Source organism: Argiope bruennichi, chromosome X2, assembly GCF_947563725.1.
Source record: "Argiope bruennichi chromosome X2, qqArgBrue1.1, whole genome shotgun sequence".
NCBI lineage: Eukaryota > Metazoa > Arthropoda > Arachnida > Araneae > Araneidae > Argiope > Argiope bruennichi.
Window position 1 is genome coordinate 89,868,725 of NC_079163.1, and position 23,722 is coordinate 89,892,446.

The following is a 23,722-nucleotide window of genomic DNA, read 5'->3' on the forward strand; positions in this document are numbered from 1 at the left end:
AATGTTTCAGATTTCATTAAAAGAACCACAGGAAATTTTTTCAAAAAACATTGGAAACTAACAATAAATAGCTTCAAGGACAAGCATATAGGATTCAACAATCCCCAGTTAGAGCAAAAGGTTGAAAGACACTTCATACAAAAATTCTGATGAAACGAAGATGAAATTCTTCCTGAAATCTTTCAGTTTAGGCCTTCGTTAACTATAATGTGGTCATGCATTTGTACAGACCTTTTCCCTATACATTCTAGCAGCAACTTTGTATAATTCACGCGCCAGTTTCAGAGATCTTATCATGATCTTCAATCCCTAATGAAAGGATTGGAAGAAGAACACTCCAATACTCTCCCGTGAACCTGGAGCCGGCCCCTGATCTTTGACCAATTTTTCAATCTAAAAAAGATAATTTCGGTATTTAATCGGCCTGCAATTATTAAGTTTGGAATATTCTCTTGCCACTTTGATCCTTGAACTTGATTTTCGATTTTCAACTATTTTAAATTGCATGTATGTGCCTGACTTAGCACTGAAAATTAATTTTACGTATTAAATTTGTTCATCGTAGTGAGAAGCATATGACGTTTACCATAACTTATGTTACAACAACCATAAAGGAGAATGCAGGACTGTGGGTCAATGAAAATATCTTACGTTAAATGGCAATTTGAATTCCCTCTTTGTATAACACATAATACTTAAAAGCCTTACAATTTTTAAATACTGTTTTGCTACTTTCATTATAAAGAAATAATTATAAGCTATCTAATTTTCCATACTATATAATTAGACGACATGTTCTATTTTGAGAAATGTCGAATGGTTTTGGAAGTTCGGTCGCTGTCATTTTCATTCAGCTAAGAGTCCATACATGCTTATATTTATAGATTTTACGAGTCTTATTATTTTGCTCTTATTTTATTTTAGAATAACTATTATTGAAAATCAATCACAAGAAACTTCACTGATTCTTCCTAGTGTATCAGTATTAAAAGACCTCCAGTTTTATATCCAAGCAGTGGGTGCCGTGATCAGTAGCCATTTTAAAAAATCCGTAAGAAAATAAGACAAGAAAGATCAATCGTCCTTACAGATACTTGATATCAAGCAAGAGCTCTTCTGTTTGCCATTTTTGTTCAATTAACTCTAGGCTTTGACATCTTCAAATAATTGTCAAAATGGTACAATTCAATCAAATATAATTACCTTTTGGCCAAGCTCATTCGCACTTCTGTATAAATTCTCAGAAGGGCTTTTTCCCTTCAACAAATATGAGAAAAATAAAATTTCTTTTTTCTTTTGCCAAATAAGAAAAACAAATTAAGATGGCTGACTCGAGGACAAGAAAGAAGTAAATGGTTTCGAAAAATATTGCATAGCCACTAACCAGTTTTATTAATTAAAAATTGCTCGTTGTTATGTAGAATGTGGAAATTAGATATTTTAATACACGTTGCTTAATTTTTAATAGAGTATAGCTAAATTAAAAGTACAATAAAATGCATATTTACTATTGAATTTCAGAAAGATTGCTGAAATTTTGAAATCGACCTAGAGATTTAGATATCCAAATCATTAGATGCAATGACAGTATTTTATAAAATCATTACCCAATTTATTTTACATGAAAATTACACTAAATTCCTAAACTTTCTTAAAACTTCAAAATTTGTTCTAAAAATAACAGAGTAGTTAAATATTAAATAAAATGTTGGATAATAATTGTTTTAAATGAAAGGAATAAAATAATGACAAAATAAGTTAATAATATAGCATAATTAGTTAAGCATTGAATAGAAAATTATTGAATAATATTTATTTTAAGTAAAAGAATTTAATAAAAAAATATAAAATCATGGTAGAGTAATAATTGTCATATATTGTTAAATTAAAAATGGTTGATTAATAATTTAAATAAAAGAATCAAAGATAAATCAAATCAAAAGATAATTCAAAAGTTAAACAAAAATTATCTAACTATAGATATGTTATTTTTGTATAGTAATATGCAGTGGATTTAAACTTGACGAGGCCCTAGGCTATTTGAGGTATGGTGTCTTTTATAAGTCCATTTAAATAGAAAATTTAGTATACATGACATTTTCTCACCAGGACAATTTCTTTGAGACCCCTCCCTCACTCAAGAAAGGGGGAGGAGGCCCCAAGCTACAATTTTTGTAGCTTATACGAAAAACCGGTGCTGATAAAAAGCTTCTATGAATGTCTTAATTTTAACTTATGAATTCTGAAACACGAAAATACGATGGACGATATTAATATAAGGAATTAAAAATATAAGGATTATTAAAAACATAAGGAATTAAGGTAATGCATAAAAGAAAGTTATCCTCTATTTTCTTTTGTTACTGCGCTATTTATCAATTTTTAAAATTTAATGAAGCAACATTTTTTTATAAATTTGTCTCAGAATGTGTTTAAATTATTGCTTTAATACCAGGTACAGTGAGAAGGAAAAGAAAAACAGTCAGTATAACACCTTTACAAATCTTTCATTTATATTTCTTTTTAAAGTCGTAATAATCAATAATATTATTTTAAAATATTACAGAGAAATGTTAACTCAAAACTATTTGTTGAAAAATACTAGGCACTCATGAAGCTCACATTCAAGATAAAATAGATATAATTTTGTGAAGTATAAGAAGGGAAAGCGGGATGAATCTAATTATTTTGTATTTAGAAATTTCATTTGTCAAAATTGTTTAATTTTCAGATTCTCTGTTTTTCATGGTTTCACTAAAATAGAAGGTAAATTTTGCTCCTCAGTTATTTGAGCTAATGACTAAAATAGATTTTGAACCAAATACGTTAAAAGGTATGTATTTGTATATATTTGTTTATCCTTATGCATTTGAACAGAAAAATGCAAAACTTTAATTAATTAAAAAAATGAAGCTTATTAAGTGGCTTTTAGATCAAAATTGCAGGTCTGTACCAGATTTTCGATTCAGTCTACTAAAATAAAGAAATTTCAAAATTTATTCCCTATTAACTTCACAGAACTAAGCAAAATATAAAAATTGTCAATCTATGGAATTATACGAGGAGGTCAAATTGTGAATACTCTCTATTTTTCTTTTAGGAATGTCCAGAAAAGTATGTCTGTCTAAAAATAAAATTTCTGAAGAGCTAAAAGAGATAAATCAAAATTTATAATTTTATCTTTTTTGCGAATTATATCTGTCACTTTTATGTATCAAATTATAGTTATTTTAAATGATATAAGGCCATCAAGATCACTCTGTATATTCTTATTCTGCATCTAGAAATAAAGTCATTTGGTAGAAAATTGAGGAAATGCTTTTCTAATATCTTAGCAACCTGACTAATCATCCATGCTATTTCCACCTGCCTCTCGGCTATACTAAAAGATGAGCAACCAACCAAGAATTCACCAGAGTCAATTTATCATCGAGGCTATATATGCCAAAATTATAGAAAGGCAAGGTTTATAATTTGATATCGATTGACATAAACTCTGGGCCCTCTGAACTGATATCAGGTTATTTTTATTAAACTGCCATAGCACTTATATTATATATATATATATATATATATATTTGCTAGTAAGGTTTCAACAGCACGTCACTATTTTGTTGTAAATACGATTTTATAAAAGCCTGGATAATGCATTTGTTGTTAAAAGGGAATAAATCGGAAAAAATTCAATTGATTGCAAACTTTGTATGTATAGCCTTAATGCAACTTCCATTCAAAATCTCTTGAAAAGTAAATGGAATTTTCCTGTTTATGAATGAATTCTAGACAGAATCATTTATAATAAAATGCTTGTGTAAAAGAATTCGGCTTTTCGAAATCTTTTTCCTGAAGTCAGTTTAAGTTCAAAATATTTGCATTCCAAATGACTTAATTCTATTTTCTACCAAGACCTCAAAGAACTCGGCTTGGAAGGCATTCACTTATCCTTTTTTGAGTCATCAGACCGGTGTCTAATGACACCGCGAAGAAAGCGCGAATGAAGTAATTTATTTTCTTTCCAAAATCAGGTCCAAATAATATAATGAAGAATTTCGATTCGACCAAGTCAAGTTAAAGAGAAAATATGCTCTGATTTTTATCAGGAAAATAGAATGCATCTTCATAAAGCGCTGACATTCGTATCGTACAAATCGTCAGTCAGACAAATGCAACTAAGAAAGGATTTCCGATAAGCTGAAACTGAGAAAAACATAATTAATTTCCATTGATTACCATTATCGGTCATTTATAAGGGCTATCGTCTGATGTACGCCTAAATTGGTTCCTTCACTTTTTGGAGAATGTTCTGCAGCCCGAGGCTTATTTCTTAGTTCTTTAATCGCGTCAAATTAATGAAACTTTAATTAACTCACTTTTTACCTTTAATGATTATGATTTCTTTTAGAAGAAAAGAAAGAAACTAGAGGGAAGTTAAAGCTTCTTACATATTTAGTAAAGAATATTTATGTTTATAGAGAAATATTTAAAGAGTTCTTAATTCATTAATAGAAGATTTTGAGGCGTCATTGTTGGAAAAATATTTTATATTATTTATTTACATTAATTACAATATTTATTTTTTGTTTGCAAATTTATTTTTTTTATTTAATATTCCAAAAAAATTATTTTACAAGTGGAAGACAATATTATTTTTATAATGATAAAAGTATGAAAAATAAAGTTACTTATACTGAAGAAAAAGTGTTTCACGTTTCATAATAATGACATTTAAAACCGACAGCATAATTGCATAAAATTATTTTGGTAGCAATTTAATTAACTTATAATATCTGTCTGAGTTGAGTGAATAATATTGCAAATTTACCTTCAATTTACTGTCAGAAACCGTGCAGGTACTTTTGAAAGTTTTTAGCATTCATCTAAATAAAAAAAAAATAATACTAAAAACACTTAAATTAATTATGAACCAACATTTGAATTGTTTTTGATCAGCACCAGCATATTTGAGAGATTCCAACACTGGTTGGAAGTCATGATTCAAGGTCAAGGTTCTACAATACTCACATTTCCATTCCATCGTTATATAAAATATTTATTTTGATTTGACTTCACGTATTTATTTTGTTTTTCATATAAATCCATTACTAATTTCATGTGCTATTTTATATGCGCTCTATTCCTCCTAAAACCAAAGTGCAGGAAACATCAATGTGGTCTTTCGCAATTACGGTAAATTATTTAAAACTTTGTAAAAATAAAATTCTCTAATGTTCTTTATGCAGAATATGTTTAGCTTTGATAAGTAAACTGCCAATTATTTCTCTTGGTTTAAACGTCCTTGCAGTTTCGTTATTAACAAAATGAAGGACTGGATAATGCCAAGATATATCTAAAAATACTAAAAAATTTTAATATCTTATGTTTTATACTTTCTACAATTTTCACTTTTAATAGTTTTAAATACATCTTTAAAGTCATGAATGGCGTTCTGAGATGATAAATAGTTATTATATAGAAACGTAAATGTTTGATAATTAGCAAATGAAAGGATCAAAAGTCTTTGAAATTTTCGCTTTAACTGTTCCAAAAAATTCCAAATTTGATCCATGATATTGTTTGCTCATTTGAGTGCTGTTATCGCTGTTAAAAAGGCTTTCATTGTTAGCCATAAAATTATAGCGTATTTAAATTATTCATGCACTGTATTTAGTAAATATTCGTACTCAGTTATTTATTAGTAAATATTTCAAATTTCTATTCCATAAGCTAATATCTAAAATATATTTCCTATATTTATTCCCCCCCCCCGAATTTTCAGTAAAAATGTATCAAACTTTTTAAAGTCTTTTTTTATTTTATACGAAACGAAGACAAACACATTTAATTTGATTAGTTCATTTTACCTTGACGACGAAAACATATGCGCACTTCTTACCTTGCTCAAACAGCTGCACCTGGTGCAACTTGAGTCGAAATTCATATTCGACTGAAATTTTAGAATCCCTGGAGATAAAAATAATAAAAAAAGGTCCATGCTGGTTCAAACTGATATTGGTTTGCCGTTAAGAAATGAAATATCCACATTTAAGCGGGATTTTTTTTTATTAAAATATTTTCAAAACACTGTGAGAGTCACTTACAAACTTGCCTTTATTAGTTGAATAAATTATAAATTTTTGTGTTTCCATTTACTCACTTTGAGATTTATGAGTTTTTTCCTTAGGTATCGATTACATTTGTATACCCTCTAAACTTTGCCACCTCGAATATAAAATATGCGCAATCGAAGACTAGCATTTCCTGCATATAACTAGTAAAGTCCAAGAATGCAGGAATATGGTGCTTCATACTGCATCAGTTGCAGACACTTTTGTGCTTACAGTATACAAGCAATTAGTCTGTGAGTAATGAGCTGATTTTATTGATTGAAGATAAAAGTTTGTAATTTGCTATTGCTATTTTTAACGTTTGATCAATAATTAAAAATCGCACTGCAACTTTCCTCTGAAAATTGTTTATCTCAACAATTTAATATGTACATATTTATTAAATTTATCATGAGAATATCAGTATTTAATTATTATAAACTTAAAAATCTTATACCCACTACTTAATACTAAGCTGAAAATGAAAATACAGTGAAACAAGGAAATTTCACTTTAAATATAGAAGCTTAGTAAGAGTTTTTCATTTTATATACAAAAATTACTATTGATTAATTTATAGTGCAGAAATAACTTTTAAAAATTATGATTTATTACCATCATAGTTTTATGAACAGACTTTTTTTCATGTATACGTCCTTTTTCGTAAATAACCGGGATTTTCTTTGAAGAAAGCAAGTTTTGAGAAGGATTTTGTGTATCTTTATTATATATTGAGTTTTGGATTAGACTGAATGATCATTAGTAGGAAGCATCGCGGAATACTTTAATCTAGCTCGTCTCTAGACCGTTCTCTCTGCACTTGAAGATAATAGAATCGATTGGAAATTAATTTTAATTTTGCTTTTTCTGAGCTAAAGTTTGAAACATCTTGCTATATCCCATAGTACGAATTCAGTGTAATACCCGTGGCATAGAAAAAATTTCTTCTAGGCTACGAGTATTACACTGCATGAATTCGTCCATAATTTATTATTTATATTACACATTTTAATAATAATAATAATTTAATATTTTAATATTAATAATAATTTAATAATGCAATAATTTGCATATTTCCCATCAATTTATACTTGCTTTAATATAAAAAATATAAACTGAAGAAAAATTTGTCAAAATAAAAGAATCTATGAATGCATTGAGATAATTGAAGACAGGATATTTCATTTATACAAGATTCATTTTATACAAGTCAGCGATTTCATTTTATACAGGAATATATTCACGGGTAAATATATTATTTATGTTTATGCATCAACAGAGGCAAAATATATGGGTGGGCAAAGGGTACTTCCTCTCTTAATTCTTAAAAGATTTTTAGTTCTGATGCAAATTATTTAAAATTTCAAGACAAAACTGCATTGCAAATAATATCTCAATCTTGCAAATATATTTTGAAACTTCAAGCTAATTTTTAACATCGACTTAAGGACAGAATTTCGTGAATTCTTTGAAGATTATTTAAATCGAGATCTGAACTAACAAGTATGCTAGAACTCAAGAAATTGGTGGCTTCATTCATTCAAAAGATTCTTTCAGTCTTGTTTAGGAACAATAAAAAAGTTCCTCTGCTAACTTTGGGTGAGTTATAGATCTAATCAAAGAAAGGAAAAGTGATCTCATCGTGTCAGTACCAAGGGAAATCACATCCTATCCTATACAACAAGAGATAAAGCAAAGTGCAAGCTTGAAAAATTTATGAGGTTACTTTCCGTCTCTTAAACCTTTAGTAACTGCCAAATTTTGTTTTATTTTCCTACTGAGTAATCATATAAAACATATATAAAATTAAAATAACACCGAAAGCCTTATACTAACTACTAAAAGAAGCGACACGGTTATCAGAAACATTAAACAGAACAAATATTTTAGATAGATTTTGTCGAACATACCTCTTAACCTTCAAGCAAACAAACTTCAAGATAAAAAATGGTCTCAAAAACGTTAAAAAAAGATCCATATTAATAATATGCGATATAAAAATTTAATTTCAGATGTATAGAAACTAAAATCGTAAAATTATAAAAAGTAACGAGTTCTACAGTTTTCCAGCTTGACAAAGAAGCAAATTAAAGCTATTTCTCTTTTGTTTAATTAATAAATAATTGCAGGGATTAATAAACATTAATACAGAGGATAAAGCAATTCCTTTTGAAACCAAAAATTAGAGAGAGATTTCACTTCTTTTAGCAGTTGGAATGGCCAATGCATATGAAGTAATATGGACGGAAAAATACTTTTATTTTGTCGGAAACATCTAAGAAACAAAAAGAATCTTTCTGCGTTTTTTTCTCTTTCTTGGTGCTCTCTACATTTGCATTCTTTTAAGGAAATTTCCCAGAAAAAAATTCTTGGTTCATGAGATCCATATCTCCAATTAAGTGATTCGTCCGTACTAAAAGTAGAAAGAAAAATCCCATTACCTCACAGAATATTTTCTTGAAAAGAGAAGAAGAGAAACTGCAAATAATAATCCGGCAGTCTTGATTCTGGAAAAGAAAGTTCTTTGAGTTTTTGTTAATATTTAGCTTCATTTAAAGGAAAAAAAGTTAAAAATACAGTATTATGAATACAAATTATAAACTATAAGGAATATAAAATTTATAAACTTACAAGCTGACAAAAACAAATGATAATCAGATCGATGTACTGATTTATGCATTGAATGTATTAAATAGAAAAAAAATATAGCTGTTTTATCAAATGCTTGTTAATAAAAAGTAGAGTTTTGATTTGAAATCTAAGGGCTATCCAGCTTTCTGTTTTCAGACAAGAATTTTTCATAAACTTTTTTATTTTCGTATAAAAAATAAATTAATTTTAAATAAAAATAATCGAGCGGTTAGATTTAATCAAGCAGTTTAAGTAAAGAAAAGCTCCTTGTACATGTAAAAAACAATTAGTTTTTCTTTTTTATTAAAAAATTAATTGAAGTTGCTGAAAGGATTTCTCCTTGGGGTTTCTGTGAATAACTTGAGCATTTTCTTGCTGTTCGATATTAGTTTAGCTGATCGCTTCAATAAAAACATGAAAATAAATGTTTAATTCTTCCTACACTCTTCAAAAACATTGGAATGAATTTTTGTTATTCAAACGAATCAAGTAATATTTGTCTTATCTAGGATACTGAAATTTATAAATTAAAAGCATCGTAAGAGATTTTATATTTACTTATTTAAAAAATATTCTTATAAATAATCTTTGCAATTTTCATAAGAGTTTTTAGTTAGTTTTTTTAATATTATTAGCTATTGTTTTGAACAAGTTTGCGGTATGATATTAAAGTTAATTCCTTTCACAGAAGTTAAAGATAATCAATGGTTGTTTTTGGATTGAACTTGAATGAAGAATGCAACATTCTTCATTTTTACTTATTTTCTATTTTACTGAAAGCGATCTTTAAAAATGTTTGCAATTCATTTGTTTAATTTCGATAATATAGTGCAAGATTCTCATCGAGTCAACAACGTATCGTAAATTTGATTTTCCCCCCTTTTGCTTATAGGTGTCTTGATGCTTTTAATTATATATAGTGTTACAATTCTAATATTTGTTCAAATAATAGGAATAATGTAATTTATTGATTTTTTATGCTGCCAGATGTATTATAATTTAAATTAGGGTTCAGTTTAAAATATTTAGATACATTTGACCCTTTTCTCATCTTTATATAGCTCATTATTCGAAGATTCAAGTTTAAATACCAATCTGCGAAAAATCTCTTTTCATTTTACTTCTAACGCCAATGATAAATCTGTGAAAAATCCTATCATTTAGCTTCTCTTAATGGCCATGATGAATTTTAATGACATGCAATGGGAATTTTTATATTGATTGTTTTATGTATCTAACTTTGAAATTGAGAAAGAGAAAATGTGTTACGTTTCACATATCAGCTGTTAAAAATTATTTGCTTCAAATACTCACATTTCGTTGAATATTCAAAATATTTATTTCGTTTTGTTTTACATTGTCACATATTCTTTTAGTTTCATATAATATTGGTTGAGAGCTACCTGTTATTAGCAAAAAGATTTGCTGAAAAATTTGGGATTTTAAAGAACTTTATTTCTTCTCGAATTTAGTAAAAATGCATGCAAATATTACCCACTGAAAGTGAAATCATTGACGAAAGTTGCAAATCGTTGTCCGTTTTCAGTAAAATAGGGTGATTCCAAATCAGTATCTTCTTGATGAAGGCGTTTAGGAAAGAGGGTTTCATGGGGACCGCTCAGAAATTGACGAATGTTTGGTCAGTCTCCTAAACGCCCTCATGAACGAATCTTTACTGTAAAAGATGAAATTGGGTATATTCTTTACATAATTGCAATTTAAGGGCAGTTCGTCCGATTTTTCTGGAGGTATTCGAAAAAAATGTGTACATTCAAGAAGACTCTGATACTTTTGATTAGATAGTTATATAATTGACTCAAAATTTCATAAGAAGTATAATATAAGTATTTTTCATTCTCAGTACATTTTACAAAAATTAGAAAAATATAATGAATCGTATTTTTAAGGTTCATCATTTTTCAGCTATGAATAAACAAAGGTCGTAAAACGGAGCAGACGCAGCCAGTTTCTTTAGTAAATAAACAACATGGAAGCTCAACTTGTAACACACTATAAAATTTTTGTTCTTCCTAATAGCGATCCGCGGTGGCCTGGTGGTAAGGTCTCGGCTTCGGAACGGGGAGGGTTTCAGGTTCGTGACCCGATTCCACGAAAAGCCGTCGTGTAAGCGGGGCTGGTGCACGATAAATCAGTCCGGACCAAATGTACTCCCGCTGGTGTGGTGTACTGAGGGGAGGGGGTTGTTAGCTCAGGTGTAGTCCTCGTCATCTGACCGTGGTTCAAAATTACGAGGTCCATCTCAAAATAGCCCTAGTGTTTCTTTAAAACGGGACGTTAATATAACAAAACTATCTTCCTTATAGTATAATGATATACAGTTTGTACAGAGTGTCACTGAACTGAATGTTTTCCATCTAAAACGATAAAAGTATTGTTTTTTTGTCTGGAAGCTTTTGAAACTTATTTCCATGTAAATAATAAGTCTTACAAATTTTTTCCAGGTAGTTTAACGTAGATGTTGAGGTAGCTTCTCATTTTTTTTCATTGATTTATCATCTATATACGTTTCGAAAAACGAAGAGTTTATATTGTTTTCTTATTCATAATTTCGGCAAGAATTTATTTACATCTAAAGACATGTAAGTAAGACGCATTTAAAATATCTTCAAAATTCTAGATCTTATAAAGTTTATAGGTTGTTTTACAAAGTTTTTAAGATACAAGGAAGATACAAGGATAAGATACAAGGTTTTAAGATACAAGGTTTAAGAACCAAAAATTTTTTTAAAGATAACAGATGAATTCAAACTATGAAAAGAAACTGATTCTTTCATTTTGGCAAAACCTCCTTTTTATCTTACTCATAGCAAATTCACAACTAAATCCACATCCAAAATAATTTTTTCAAAGACTAAAGACAAAAATTATGGTTAACCCTCCAACTGCAGGATTTTTAAAGTTGCTACATAGGAGAAGCATTTGCAAATAGGTTCAGATCATTTTGAAATGAATAGAAATGTTTCTTATATGTAACGCAAACAATATAATGTAATTCAACGCGATAAAAGCAAGAAGTAAGTGTATTAGTTCGTGACCGGAAAGATATTTCAGAAAACAAAATTAATTCTCAACCCACGCAAATCGCAAGAGTAAAATTAATCATGTATTACTTAGATCACGATAAGACTAGACGATTGCCGTTGCTCCCAAAGGTATGCTTTACACTGAGTCACAGTAAAGCCTATGGCATGTATATGTACGCCCGTTTAAATTATTTTGAATATAATCTTGTTCTATTTATAAGTGATACATTTTAAGGGAATCTAGTTTCAATATATCGATATTTTGTATAATGAGACTCAATATTTGAAAAGAAAGTAGTTTAATTAAAAAAAAAACTCTAGAAGTTTTGAGTTTACTTTTAAGTCATTCTTCTGCGAGTTGATCACTTGTGGTTTTTAATGAATTGAGTTATCTAACTGCAATGGGAGGATACAGATGCCATATGTATCGCATCTGAATTGCACTTGAGAAAAAGGTTTGTACAACTTTTCTGGCGACAATAATTTTTTTTAAGGTGGCATTTGACTTTCTATTATTTTAATAATTGTATTTAAAAAGTGAATCAAATTCAAAGTTAAGACTCCATTCTGAGTTTATATAGTGTAGTTAAATTTCAAAGCTAAACGAAGGAGATTTTGGGATGAATCTCATAATTTTGAACTATCCTCTGGAAACCAGGACGTCACCTGAGCCATCAAGCGAAATTTAATGAAATTCATAGATTAATATATAGTTGAATTTTTAAAACATTAAAATAGAATATTATCATTAAGAATACATAAGGGAGTAAATTTTCAATTCTAGTTCATCAGGAATCGAGAAATGCAAATTTTCATCTTTAAGACATGAATCAAGTCAAGTTAAATAAAGGTACACGAGGCAGCATAAATTGTCCTTTTCTTAATTTTTGTTTGTTTGTAAATACAAATTGAAATTATGCGCAATATATTTTCCATCTCACAAATGTTTCTTTCTGCATACTTCTTGATATTCAAACACATAAAAGCACAATATTTAAATGCTTTATCGCATCAGTAAAAAAAAAACTATTAAAATATTCCTGCTTTATAAATATGAAGTAAATGGGAAACAAACCCATTAAATAAAAGCTTATAAAAATTCCGAAAATACTTTTAAATTTCTTGCAACGAAGACAAATATCAAAGCTTTAAGGAACAGATTAGGTACCAAACTTACAATTCTTCATAGCAGCACATACGTTTTTCTAAAACATAATTTTTTTATTACCTTGTTCCATTCCTCAAAGTGTTCAAATTTCTAAGTTAAGTCTTTAAAAAAATCCAAATAATTCGTGACAAGTTTATGTAGCAACATTACGTGCAATTTCACCATCCATGAGGCTTTCTGTTGGATTCAAAGAGTGAATCTGCTGTAAAGTTCATATGGGATTAAATCGATATATTTACTTCGAGAGTAATCTGAGGGTACGCTGATGTTACATACTGATGGAGGTAATAAATCGTGTTTGAGAAACAAGTTTAACTTTTTCGAACGCCTTTTAAATCTAATTTCTTTTCTTATCATTTATCTCCGGAAGAAGGCACGTTGGATAAAAATCTAGAATGAGCTCTGACTTGATTTATGTGTCGTCGATTATATGATCCGGGAATGTTCGATAATAAGTTATTACTTTTAATGGAATTTTTATCCTTTAAAATATATATAAAATACAGAAAACTAGGGAGCATGGGAAATGTGTGGAATATTATCAAGTGTTTATACTCATCTTTACGATGTCATTTCCCATTAATGTTTAACAGGAAATTTTCTCGATCCGCGATATATCAATTGTTCGTTGGAGGATGAAATTAATTTTTTTTCGAAGGATCAAGCAAAAATCATTAAATTGTGAAAGCGTTTCTTTTTTTTAAAACTCTTACAGATTTAAAGAAATAAATGCAACTAAGGCTTTTTGAGAATTCCAATTTTTTAGAATTTTTAAAAGAACATTTCGCTTTGGAGTATTAGGAAGATAATGTATTTCCCTGATAACTGATTTCACATAATTCGTTAAAATGATTCTCTCATATAGAGTATATTTACTGATTTTACGGATTTCTCACATAATACTGAAAACATCTATTAAAATTACTATTTTGTTTCTGGAAAAAAGTGATCAAATGTAAGTGAATGAGAAAGAAGTGTAGATACTCAAACAGTGGTTTGGAAACTTTTTCAATTCCAAGCGCTGATATTGAATCCTGAATTTTTAAAGGCAGTCAGTTTTAAATACCCTCAAAACGTTTTTTGTAAACTAGTAAAGGATTTTTTGTGCAAGTTAGATAAAAATGAATAAAATACGCTTCTCGTCACATTGAAATTAATTGAACAAATGCTAATGAATATAACAATTAAGTTCATGGATGGAACTTAATTTCTGCATATTTCGTCAAATTAAATGAAACAGAGTTAATCTCTTTTTCTTTTCCACGTTGATTTTTGAGCGATGATTTGATTTTATGATAGTAATTTCCAAAGAATTTAGCTTTAATAGCTAGAAGAATCAAACTATATTATCGAATTGCTATTTAAATTACATCGAGATTAAGCTCCTGATATAGTATTCCAGCTTCCTGAGGAAGGTGTGATTCTCAAGGGCACCGAACGCACATTTTGGAAACTGTTATTCTAAATGAAAATTTAAAATCCTAACACACTGTCTTTTTAAAAATTATTTGTGCTTAGCTTACTTATATTAGGGACACTTTAGAATCAAAACGAGATCTATTTTGAACCATCGGTTTCTGTGTATGAAAATCAATGGAACTCAAGTCACATGTCTCATTTTAAGCAGCTGACTTGTCTGTAACTGTTTATGAACAATTTAGCTTGATAAAGCCTTTCTTGTTGACGTTGCCAGATGAAGTGACATCTTATTTGTAGTCTCTTGGCCATCAACTTTTTGTACTTTATACCAATATATACCAATTTTATACTTTATACCAATGTTTTTTCGTTTGATACCAGTGTTACAAGCATGAAATGATGTAATGATTGACATTTATGGTGCTGGCTATTTTGGATTATCCCTGGTAAACTTCAAGACGTTCTATTATCTCCCATCGCTTGGCATCATTTAGATAATGTCGTAAACTGTTTTTCTAAGATTTTGCTATTTGATATTTTTTCAGTTATTCGTAGCCCTGATACAGCTGTAATCAGCACTGATACCGTTATTCGTAGCAATAACAAGCCGGTTTTTATGTCAGAAACTTTTTCATAAAAAATATATTCGTAATTTTTTTTTTTGTTACGAACTTGCTTTCCTTTATGCGTACCTATCATTTTCAAATTCTGTTGATACCACGTCGTTTCATTGCCGAATACATTACCGAGTATCTGCTAATCTATTTTTTAATTAAATTTTGAGTTCATTAAAGTAGCGCCACTTATTAAGGAATCTGAGAGGAAACTGATTTAAAGATACCATAATATTTATAAAAATGACTCTAAATTACGGATTAAAAAGCAGAAAATAATTAAAATAAAAACCATTCTTCTTTTTAATACACTAATAAAATTGAGCTTCAAAAATAGTCTAAATGAAATTTATTTACTTTGATTCTTGATTTTTTTTAAAAAAAAACCTCTTTCATCCGTTTAAGTTTTGAATGAATCGAACCCTCTCTAATAATCAAGTAAAGTTGACTCATCAACAACTAGGCATTCGTTATAACAATTGTAACTCTCTTTTTTTTGCCACTTGTAATAAATTCAACTCTCACTTGTTCACACATAAACAATTTCCCTAGAGAAAATTCTAATTTTTTTTTAACACCAGTGGATATTTTCAATGTTACGTTGAATTTTGTCGTTTTATTTCAATTTTAAATGTTTACTCGACAAAAATGTAGAAGTTAGAATTTCTCGCCTTTCAGAAATAGAAGTCATTTGAAAAAAAAAAAAAAAAAAAAAAAAAAAAAAAAGGAAGAAACCCACACAAATATCTGTATGGATCTTTCCTTATGAATGCTTTTTCTAAAATGACTGATATTCTTGTCTTTGCTACCTTAGTTAATCTCTAAAATAGTAAGCTTTTTAGAGGTTTGTAGCGCAGTATAAAATGTGTTATTATCTGTCGAAATGAATTGCATATAGAATGATCAAGCATAAATATAACAAGAAACTTGAATAAAGCATTTTCTCATTAACAAGAACCACAAAAAATGTGCCGGCGTCATGTCATAGGGGTAGCCCGTCTTCCAAGTGATCTGGACGTCCTGGGTTCGAGTCCCTGTTTGGGCATGGTTGTTCTTCCGTTGTTCTATCTGTGATATGTGTGAATGTGCCCTCCTGTAGAAAGGGGTTGTACAAGCGAATGAGTGATGAGTGAGTAGCTAAGTCGTACTCTTGGCCCTAGTTGGCGCTACTAAAAAACAACAGACGCTCCCCCACCGGCTTAAATCTCTGTCTTCGTAACAGCGGGCTTGTCCATGGCAAGTGCCATAAGAAACAACAACAATAAGAAATGTCTGCACTGACACTTATATATATTTTTTGTTGTCCATTAATATTTTCTATTGTTTTTTAAGTCCAATTATATATTTGTAAGAAAATTAAAGCACTATAATGTGGGGTTTTCATAGCTGAGAGAAATTAGGCTAGCCAAAAATTTGCAAATACAGTAGTTATTGAGATTGTCAAATTAAAATCATATTGACTGTCAATGCGAAGCAAATTAAGGTATGCTCGATTTTAAATACAATGCATTTAAGACAACAGTGTTCACCTTGTTTTATCCAATAATTTCTGTATGAAATGTTTTAATACACTCGCTTCCATGATTCATGTCACTGATTTACGCTTTCTATCTAATTAGATGAATCCTTCTCAACTATTTCTTAATTAAAGAAAGAGTCACCTAATTAGATAATAGGCGTGAATCAGAGCGCTTTTAAATGACGTCATTAGCAACAACCATGTTAAGAAATGGGCCTGACTAAAATAACAACCATTGAACATCGTTACTAAAAATCTGAGACGTTGCCATTTTAATAAGAGAGTTGCATAATCGCTGTTTGGCAATATACAGAACACTTGTACAAAACGTTGATGCTGTTTTCCTTTCAAGTTATAAAAATCAGAGTCGAGTGTTCCAGATTTTCGATTTGGAGAATCGAAGGAAAAAAAAGTACCAGTCAGCTTTATTTCATCATTATTCATCATACAGTCATAAAAAAGGTATCACTGTAAAGGATACCTTAATGCAATCATAAAGATTTTTAAATTAAAAATTTCATAAGGGGTCTTTTATATATTGAAATAAATACAAACTTCGTAATTTCAAATGAGAAAACCCATTTTTCTGATCAAATTTCAAAACTATATAAAGAATTATTCCCGAAAACCAAGTGTCATTAGCACAGAACTAATAAAATTTTGTCCTTTCAATGTTAAATTAAAATTTTGGACTTTTATTCATATTTAAAAAAAATAATATAGTTATTGGCCAAAACTTTTTCAATCTACACATTTTGCACACAAATTTATCATTTCAAAGTAACCTTTAACATGTGATGTAACTATTTTTTTTTCCAATATAATATGTAGTTAAGCCCAAAAGAGCAATGCTTTGTAAGTTTCGAAAGTATTGAAGGAGTATTATTTAAACTGATAATATATATCCACTCTCATCACATCTGCTGCAATGGTCAGATTGTCAATACTTTGCAGCGATTACCGGCTTATTTTTTAGTAATTTTTCATTCAAACTTTCTTTTTTTAATATATAATACGTAGAAACGGTCACAATGAATTTGCTGAGACGCTCTCCATCTGCAGTTAAAATCAAGAACTCTCAATCTGCGGTTAAAACCAAGAGCTCTCCATCTGCGGTTAAAATCAAATCGAATATAAGGAAATAATTAATATTCGTTTTACATACAATCAAAGAATCAATAGAAATACAAAAGTATTAATTGTAAATGATTACCTTGACTTCTTGCAGTTGATCCTTGTAATCTCGCTCACTGACACCTTTAGTCAGAGCTACAGTTACATTTACTTGCTCTAGGTCCGTATTAAGCTTTGTCATAGGCTATAAAAAATAAGAATTTAAATTTATATAAGCATATTGTCTACTGAAATCATGAAATAATTAAATGACAAAAATTCAATGTAATAAAACTTCAATTTTACACCTGCAACTATTTCCTGCTGTGCCTATAGACTAATTAGGGCTATGTGTTGACTTTTTGCTAATATACTAACAGATATAAATATCATTTAGTGTTACTTTAAAAGTATTTGAAACTATTTACAAAAGTTGTATCTATATATCATTTCTCTTTATTTATTATTTTTTATATAGAGTCTTCTTTTAAATCTATATATCTATTTTTTATAGGTATTTATTTCTTAAATATCAATACATATCTGTTTTCCATTTGTAATTTTTTTATAAAAAGAGATTTTTAAAACTTTTATATTTTTTTGTGTGCAAACTGTAGCATTTTCTCTTTTTTACGGCGGCAACTGCTGTATTATTCCCGGAAATCAAGTAAAACTAGTAAAAAAATCATAATTTTATGTGTGATCTTGTGTCCGTAGTTCTTGTCCGGCTGTCAACCCATTGTAGATGTGGAACGACATAGGTTGGAACTAAATACATGATTGAAATTTGATAAGCTTCTCTCTTAAAAATCACTTTAAGAAATGAAAAAGCAAACGATGTAGAATATGTTTTCAGAATCTGTTAAACTTTCAGGCCCAGGGCTTTCTTTAAATCGTTATTTAATTCCAATACTTGAAATAAGTTTAATTTTAATACTTTTGAAACAAACCGAGTTTCTATTTATATACAAAGTTGTAATAGTATAATATAATTCAAAGCTAAAATAGTATCTTCTAGCATATAGAAATTACGAATGCATCAGAAAATGAATTTACTTCGAAATCGCCTAAGTTGTTGGAAATGCTGTTGAAGGAAGATACGTAGATGTCAGCTAATGAATTTCTGCTTTGTGGTTCATAAAGTAAAATAAAAACGTAGCTTTAATTAGCTTCTGGTCTAGAGATTAGTGATTGATTACAGTTTCAGACTTCGAATTTGATCAGAATCCCCCAAGCAGGTAAAGCTCATTTTCTCAAAAAAAGAGAACAACTGGTTACATGGAACACATAAAAAGAAGTCAAGTGTCATTTATCTTGTTTCCTTCAAAGTCAGACGGTCACAATTACATGGCCCTTTTTATGCTTGCAATTTCTTTAAAACCGTAAGATTTATAACTGATTTGTGATAAATGTACTATATCATTTGCAAAAATAGTCCTTTAGTTACGTAGATTTTTCTCTTTCAATGAAAATGAGTTTGAAAAAGATTTTGTCTTTATTCAAAAGAATCTAAGCAATACAATATTTAGAATGATACATTGAGATAAGTGTATTCAGAACACTCTAGACAGCGTTTATTATCCAAACATTTAACATTTCAACAAAAAAGTAAATAAATCTGAGAATATTAGCAAATTTATTTTTTGTTAAAAAATGCTTCATATATACTAAATGACTCGAATGATTTGTCATGCTTTCAAGCACTTTATTAAAATAAAAATAACCTTAGAATAATTGGTAGTCAGGCCCAGATTGCCTTTTTCTAATTGTCTTCTAATTAGCTTTGGCATTTTAACAGAATTTAGCTCTTTTAAATCGATATAATTTATTATACCGCATATTTCATAGTTATTGTTTTTATTTACAAAAAATGGTTTCAGAATAAGACATTGTTTCATAAGAATAATAAATTCCTTTGTACAAGAAAGTCATAAATTTCTCTCAATAGTGTTAAATTTTTATTAAAAAGGGAAGAATTATTTTCCTTTTTTTGCTTAATTGATGAAAAAGAAACGCCATGTCTTAAATCAAGAACGACCAACAGTTTAATATAAATTCCCCCCCTTTAAACCCTTCTTTCTTCAAAGCTTCTTTAATGACTAAATTTTTACCCTTTTTTGAATTTTTTTGGTTAAAACTCATTAACAAAGTAACGAACTGTTCCAATTTATTTCCCTACTGTTGTTGAGCTGCATGTTTCGATTTTAAGCAACAGTTTTTGAAAATTGATCATCTAATGTATAAAAAAAGAAGATATTTAAACTAAAATAAGAAAGAAATTTTCATTTTTTTCTGCAAGAAATTTCATATAAAGGGATCTTTAATCTGTTCGTTTGTAAATACAGGTATCCCAAAAGTTCATTTATAAACTTTATCTACCAAGACGGCATAAGAAGCCTTTTTACAACAGGACATGGAGTCAAAAACGCAAAGTACAACAGCACAAGAGGGCAGCTTGTCAGCAACAGTGGGACAGTTAACAGTTCCACAACATAACTATTTATTCAAAAAATCATTATTGTAGGCAAGAAAAAACCAGCAGCATTTTTGTTTCACCATAAAAATCACATAATTTGTATTCAAAATCAAGGATTTGAAAAGCTTTGTGCAAAGGAACAGTTTACTCGTCTAAAAAATTTGAATTAATTGGTTTAGAATTACCGAATTCACAATTCACTTAAGAGAGGTTTATTGAAGTCAAATCTTCACACAAGAGAATTTCAAAGAATAGTTAATCCAAAAGCGATGCTTATGATTTCTTTTAGAAGAGAAGTACCGAAGGAATGAATTCGCAAAATTTTGTTTGTTCTTTCAAATGCATTAATTATTCTTATCGAATTAGCATTACACATCAGATGAAAGATTGCCTCAAAATGAAGGTAAATTGATGTAACTTCCATGAAAAATAAATTTTCAAATTTTCCGTTATTCTTTTAAAAATATTAATTATTCCTAAGGAGCAAACAAAGCGCATCAAACTACAATTATGTGTTAAAAAGGAAGGAAAACTGAATACTTCATCATCGAATTAAAACGAAAATAATGACATATTACTTCTGTAATTGTCATAATTCTCGAGATTTTACCCAGCCTTTCAAAATCATTAGATTTCCTCACTAGAGACAATTAAATAGCATCGATTAAAATTGAGTACCTCTTAAGAATTTTTAAAGGAAAAGATAAGTTGCCATGGTTTCAGAAATAAATACTTATGTATGACTTTTAAAAGTTTCTGATTAACAGCAAAGGAGTAAACGGGGGAGATCGAGGAATAAGCATCCTTGCAGGACGGCATAGAAAAAGTAGCTTAAACTTTCATGATCTAAATTAAAACTATTTCCTCTTCAAACTGCTTTCAATCGTGTCTTAGAGCCAAAAACTCATTTCGCTCTAATGCGAAAATGATTCGGCGACTTGCATTTTGGACGACTCGACGGTTGGTTCAATGATGGAAAGACGAGCAGCATACTTCCGGAGGAGATAAGAGGATATTTTCCAACAAAAAGACAGAGATTATTGGAGGAAAAATTTCAAAATATACGTATTTCTTGAGGGAGGAGGAAAAAGAGGGTAAAAAGTTTTCTGAAAAAGTGAATTTCCTAGGAGATTATCACGATAACGCTGTATCAGCATTGTTGTTGCAGAATTTTGAACTTGATGATGGGAAATTTTTATTGCTCGTGTATATCTGTCATTGGAAAAATTTCTCGAAGTGAAAATAAACTACTTTATATTTAATTTACCTTGAAGAGTTTATTGATTTTTTAAACTGACAGTTAAATTGATAACAGCTAAGATTATCTTTCAGTTTACGAAATAAAATAATCCAGGTTTCTTTTTTTCAAATTTAAAGATGCGTTTTTAAGTTTCTCTTTTGACTTTTATTAAAATTAACTGCAATAACAATAAATAAAATACTAAAAATATTCGAAATTAACTTTAATACAAGTTTCATTACTTTGCAAGACTAATTAAGACTATATTCATTAGATAAGACTAATTAAAAAAATACAAGATAAAGTTGTCATTATTTTTCCGTTAAAGTTTTAATAAAGACAAAACTATCTAAAAATTTACAGTAAATGAAACAAATCTATAGTGCATTTTCAGCATTGAAATTTGAATTATATTTTTTATCAGAATATCAATTACAATAAAAGTTAAAGTGATTAATTAATATATTACATTAAAGGTTCATTTTGAAACTCTACTAGCGCTATTGAATAAAATTTTCGAGATTTTATGTTCCCAGATAATGAAATTTTTTCCGAAATGTTAGACTACTTTCAATCACCAGGACAATACAAGGTAAGGAATTTCGGGTTTCCATACAGAAACTTCACAAACACAAATAAAATCTTCTCTAAAATAAAAAATCGAATCTGTAACCTTCTGACAGCGTAGCTGAGATATAACTACAAAATAGCTATGGTTTTATAATGGAACCTGAGTTAAGGAATTTGAAGTACAACTTCAAAAAAGAATACTGAATCTTTACAAAAACAAGTAATATAATTTTTTAAAAAATTCAATTTCTACTTAGGTCAAAAAAGAAAAATTTTATTGTAGTTACTTTTTATTAAATAATTATCAAAAAAAAATTATTAAGTATGAAAAAATTATTGATTTTCACAAGATTGAACTTGCATTCTTCACCTTCACGTGAAAAATACTGAAATCCTTGTGTTTTACCGATTGAGCTACAGCCTGTTGATTTCAATTTTCATTACAAACTGCTAAAACTCTATTTAAAGTATTAAACATTAATTAAATTTGATTAATGAATTAATATTTGAAAAAACTGTCTTACCATGAAGTGTCATCCACTACATGTTTAAAAAAATGCATTTGTACTTGAGTGGATGAATAAAAAGTATTTTTTTAATGATTGAAAATTTGAAAAAGATATATAAATATATATAGGGAGAGTGTGAACTAATAGTAGGAATTGAAAAATGCATATCTCAATAATTAAAAAAAGCATAAAAATTGGAAAACATATCGAGAATTCCATTATTTTATAATAAAAATTATGTTTTTTTAAAAGTAAAAAACAATTATTTTTGTAAATTCCGAAACTGTAAGTTAAGCGGCATAATATTCAAAGTAAAAATGAGATTTTTCCAAATTATTATTTACAAGTTGTTGATAAGATACACAAAAATAGAAAAATGCCTTGGAAATCCAATAATGCGTAAATAACAATCTCGTTTTCTTCACTAATTTAAAAGATGCAGATGATTAATTCTACAAGAATAATTCTTAAGCTCCCTTTTAAAAATCGGAAATAGTATCGCGAAAATCTTTTAGAATTTACTTTTTCTAAAAAGTACTTTTCTAATAAACTTTTATCTTAAATGCTATTTTTCAAAACGACTTTTGATCGGAAGAATAGAAGTACTTACCAGTGAATGCTTATCTCCTTGTTCATGTAACGTAGCAACAGTAAACCACTTGTGGTAAAGAACAAAAGATAAGAGAGCAGCACTGTGAGATGAGTCTGGAGCCACAGTTCTGAAGAACATCGGGAAGTTTTTTCTATCACTTAGAGCAGGAGATTTAGCTCCATAAGATACCTGTGGAAAAATATATATCTAATGTATACAATTTTTTGAAAATATAGATTGTGGGCTTCAAAAATTCTAGCAGAAAAATGTGTGCTTCAAAAATTCTAGCAGCATTTCCACTTTTTTAAAAATAGGAATAATTACATTGTATATTTATATAGCCATCGTATAGCTATTTGAAACTCTAGTTTTATGTGTTTATAATTTATTGAATTGCTGATCAGGGATTTTAAAATGTTTAAAAAGTTCATTCTTTCAGTAAGTTGTCAAGAATGATCAAACGCAGAAGTACAAAAATGTTTTTTTTTATATATATATCCGACAATTATTTGTCCGATATTTAATTTCATTCGAAATTGGTTCTCAATTAATTAGCAATTAAAAATCGGAAAATGTATTTTGTATCTTTCTTTATGGTTAGGTAAGATGATCGTTATGTGGGTATTTGTTTCGCTAATTATAGGGCGTTAAAGGCAAGTTGACATGGGATCTCTGGGCATAGTTTGTGTTGCCGGAGACTAGATGTCTATATTACTACGTTAT

General features: G+C 28.9%; 1 protein-coding gene across 1 annotated transcript in view; it reads right to left on the reverse strand.

Annotated features, from left to right (window-relative positions):
- The window catches only part of LOC129960591 (uncharacterized), a 147,397-nt gene that overhangs the window by 30,560 nt on the left and 93,115 nt on the right, over positions 1–23,722 (reverse strand). Inside the window, exons 3-5 of the mRNA XM_056074089.1 lie at positions 23,018–23,188; positions 17,713–17,817; positions 8,546–8,611 (exon numbers count right to left, since the gene is read on the reverse strand). Coding sequence (XP_055930064.1) covers positions 8,546–8,611; positions 17,713–17,817; positions 23,018–23,188 — 342 coding nt within the window. The remainder of the gene's footprint in view (positions 1–8,545; positions 8,612–17,712; positions 17,818–23,017; positions 23,189–23,722) is intronic.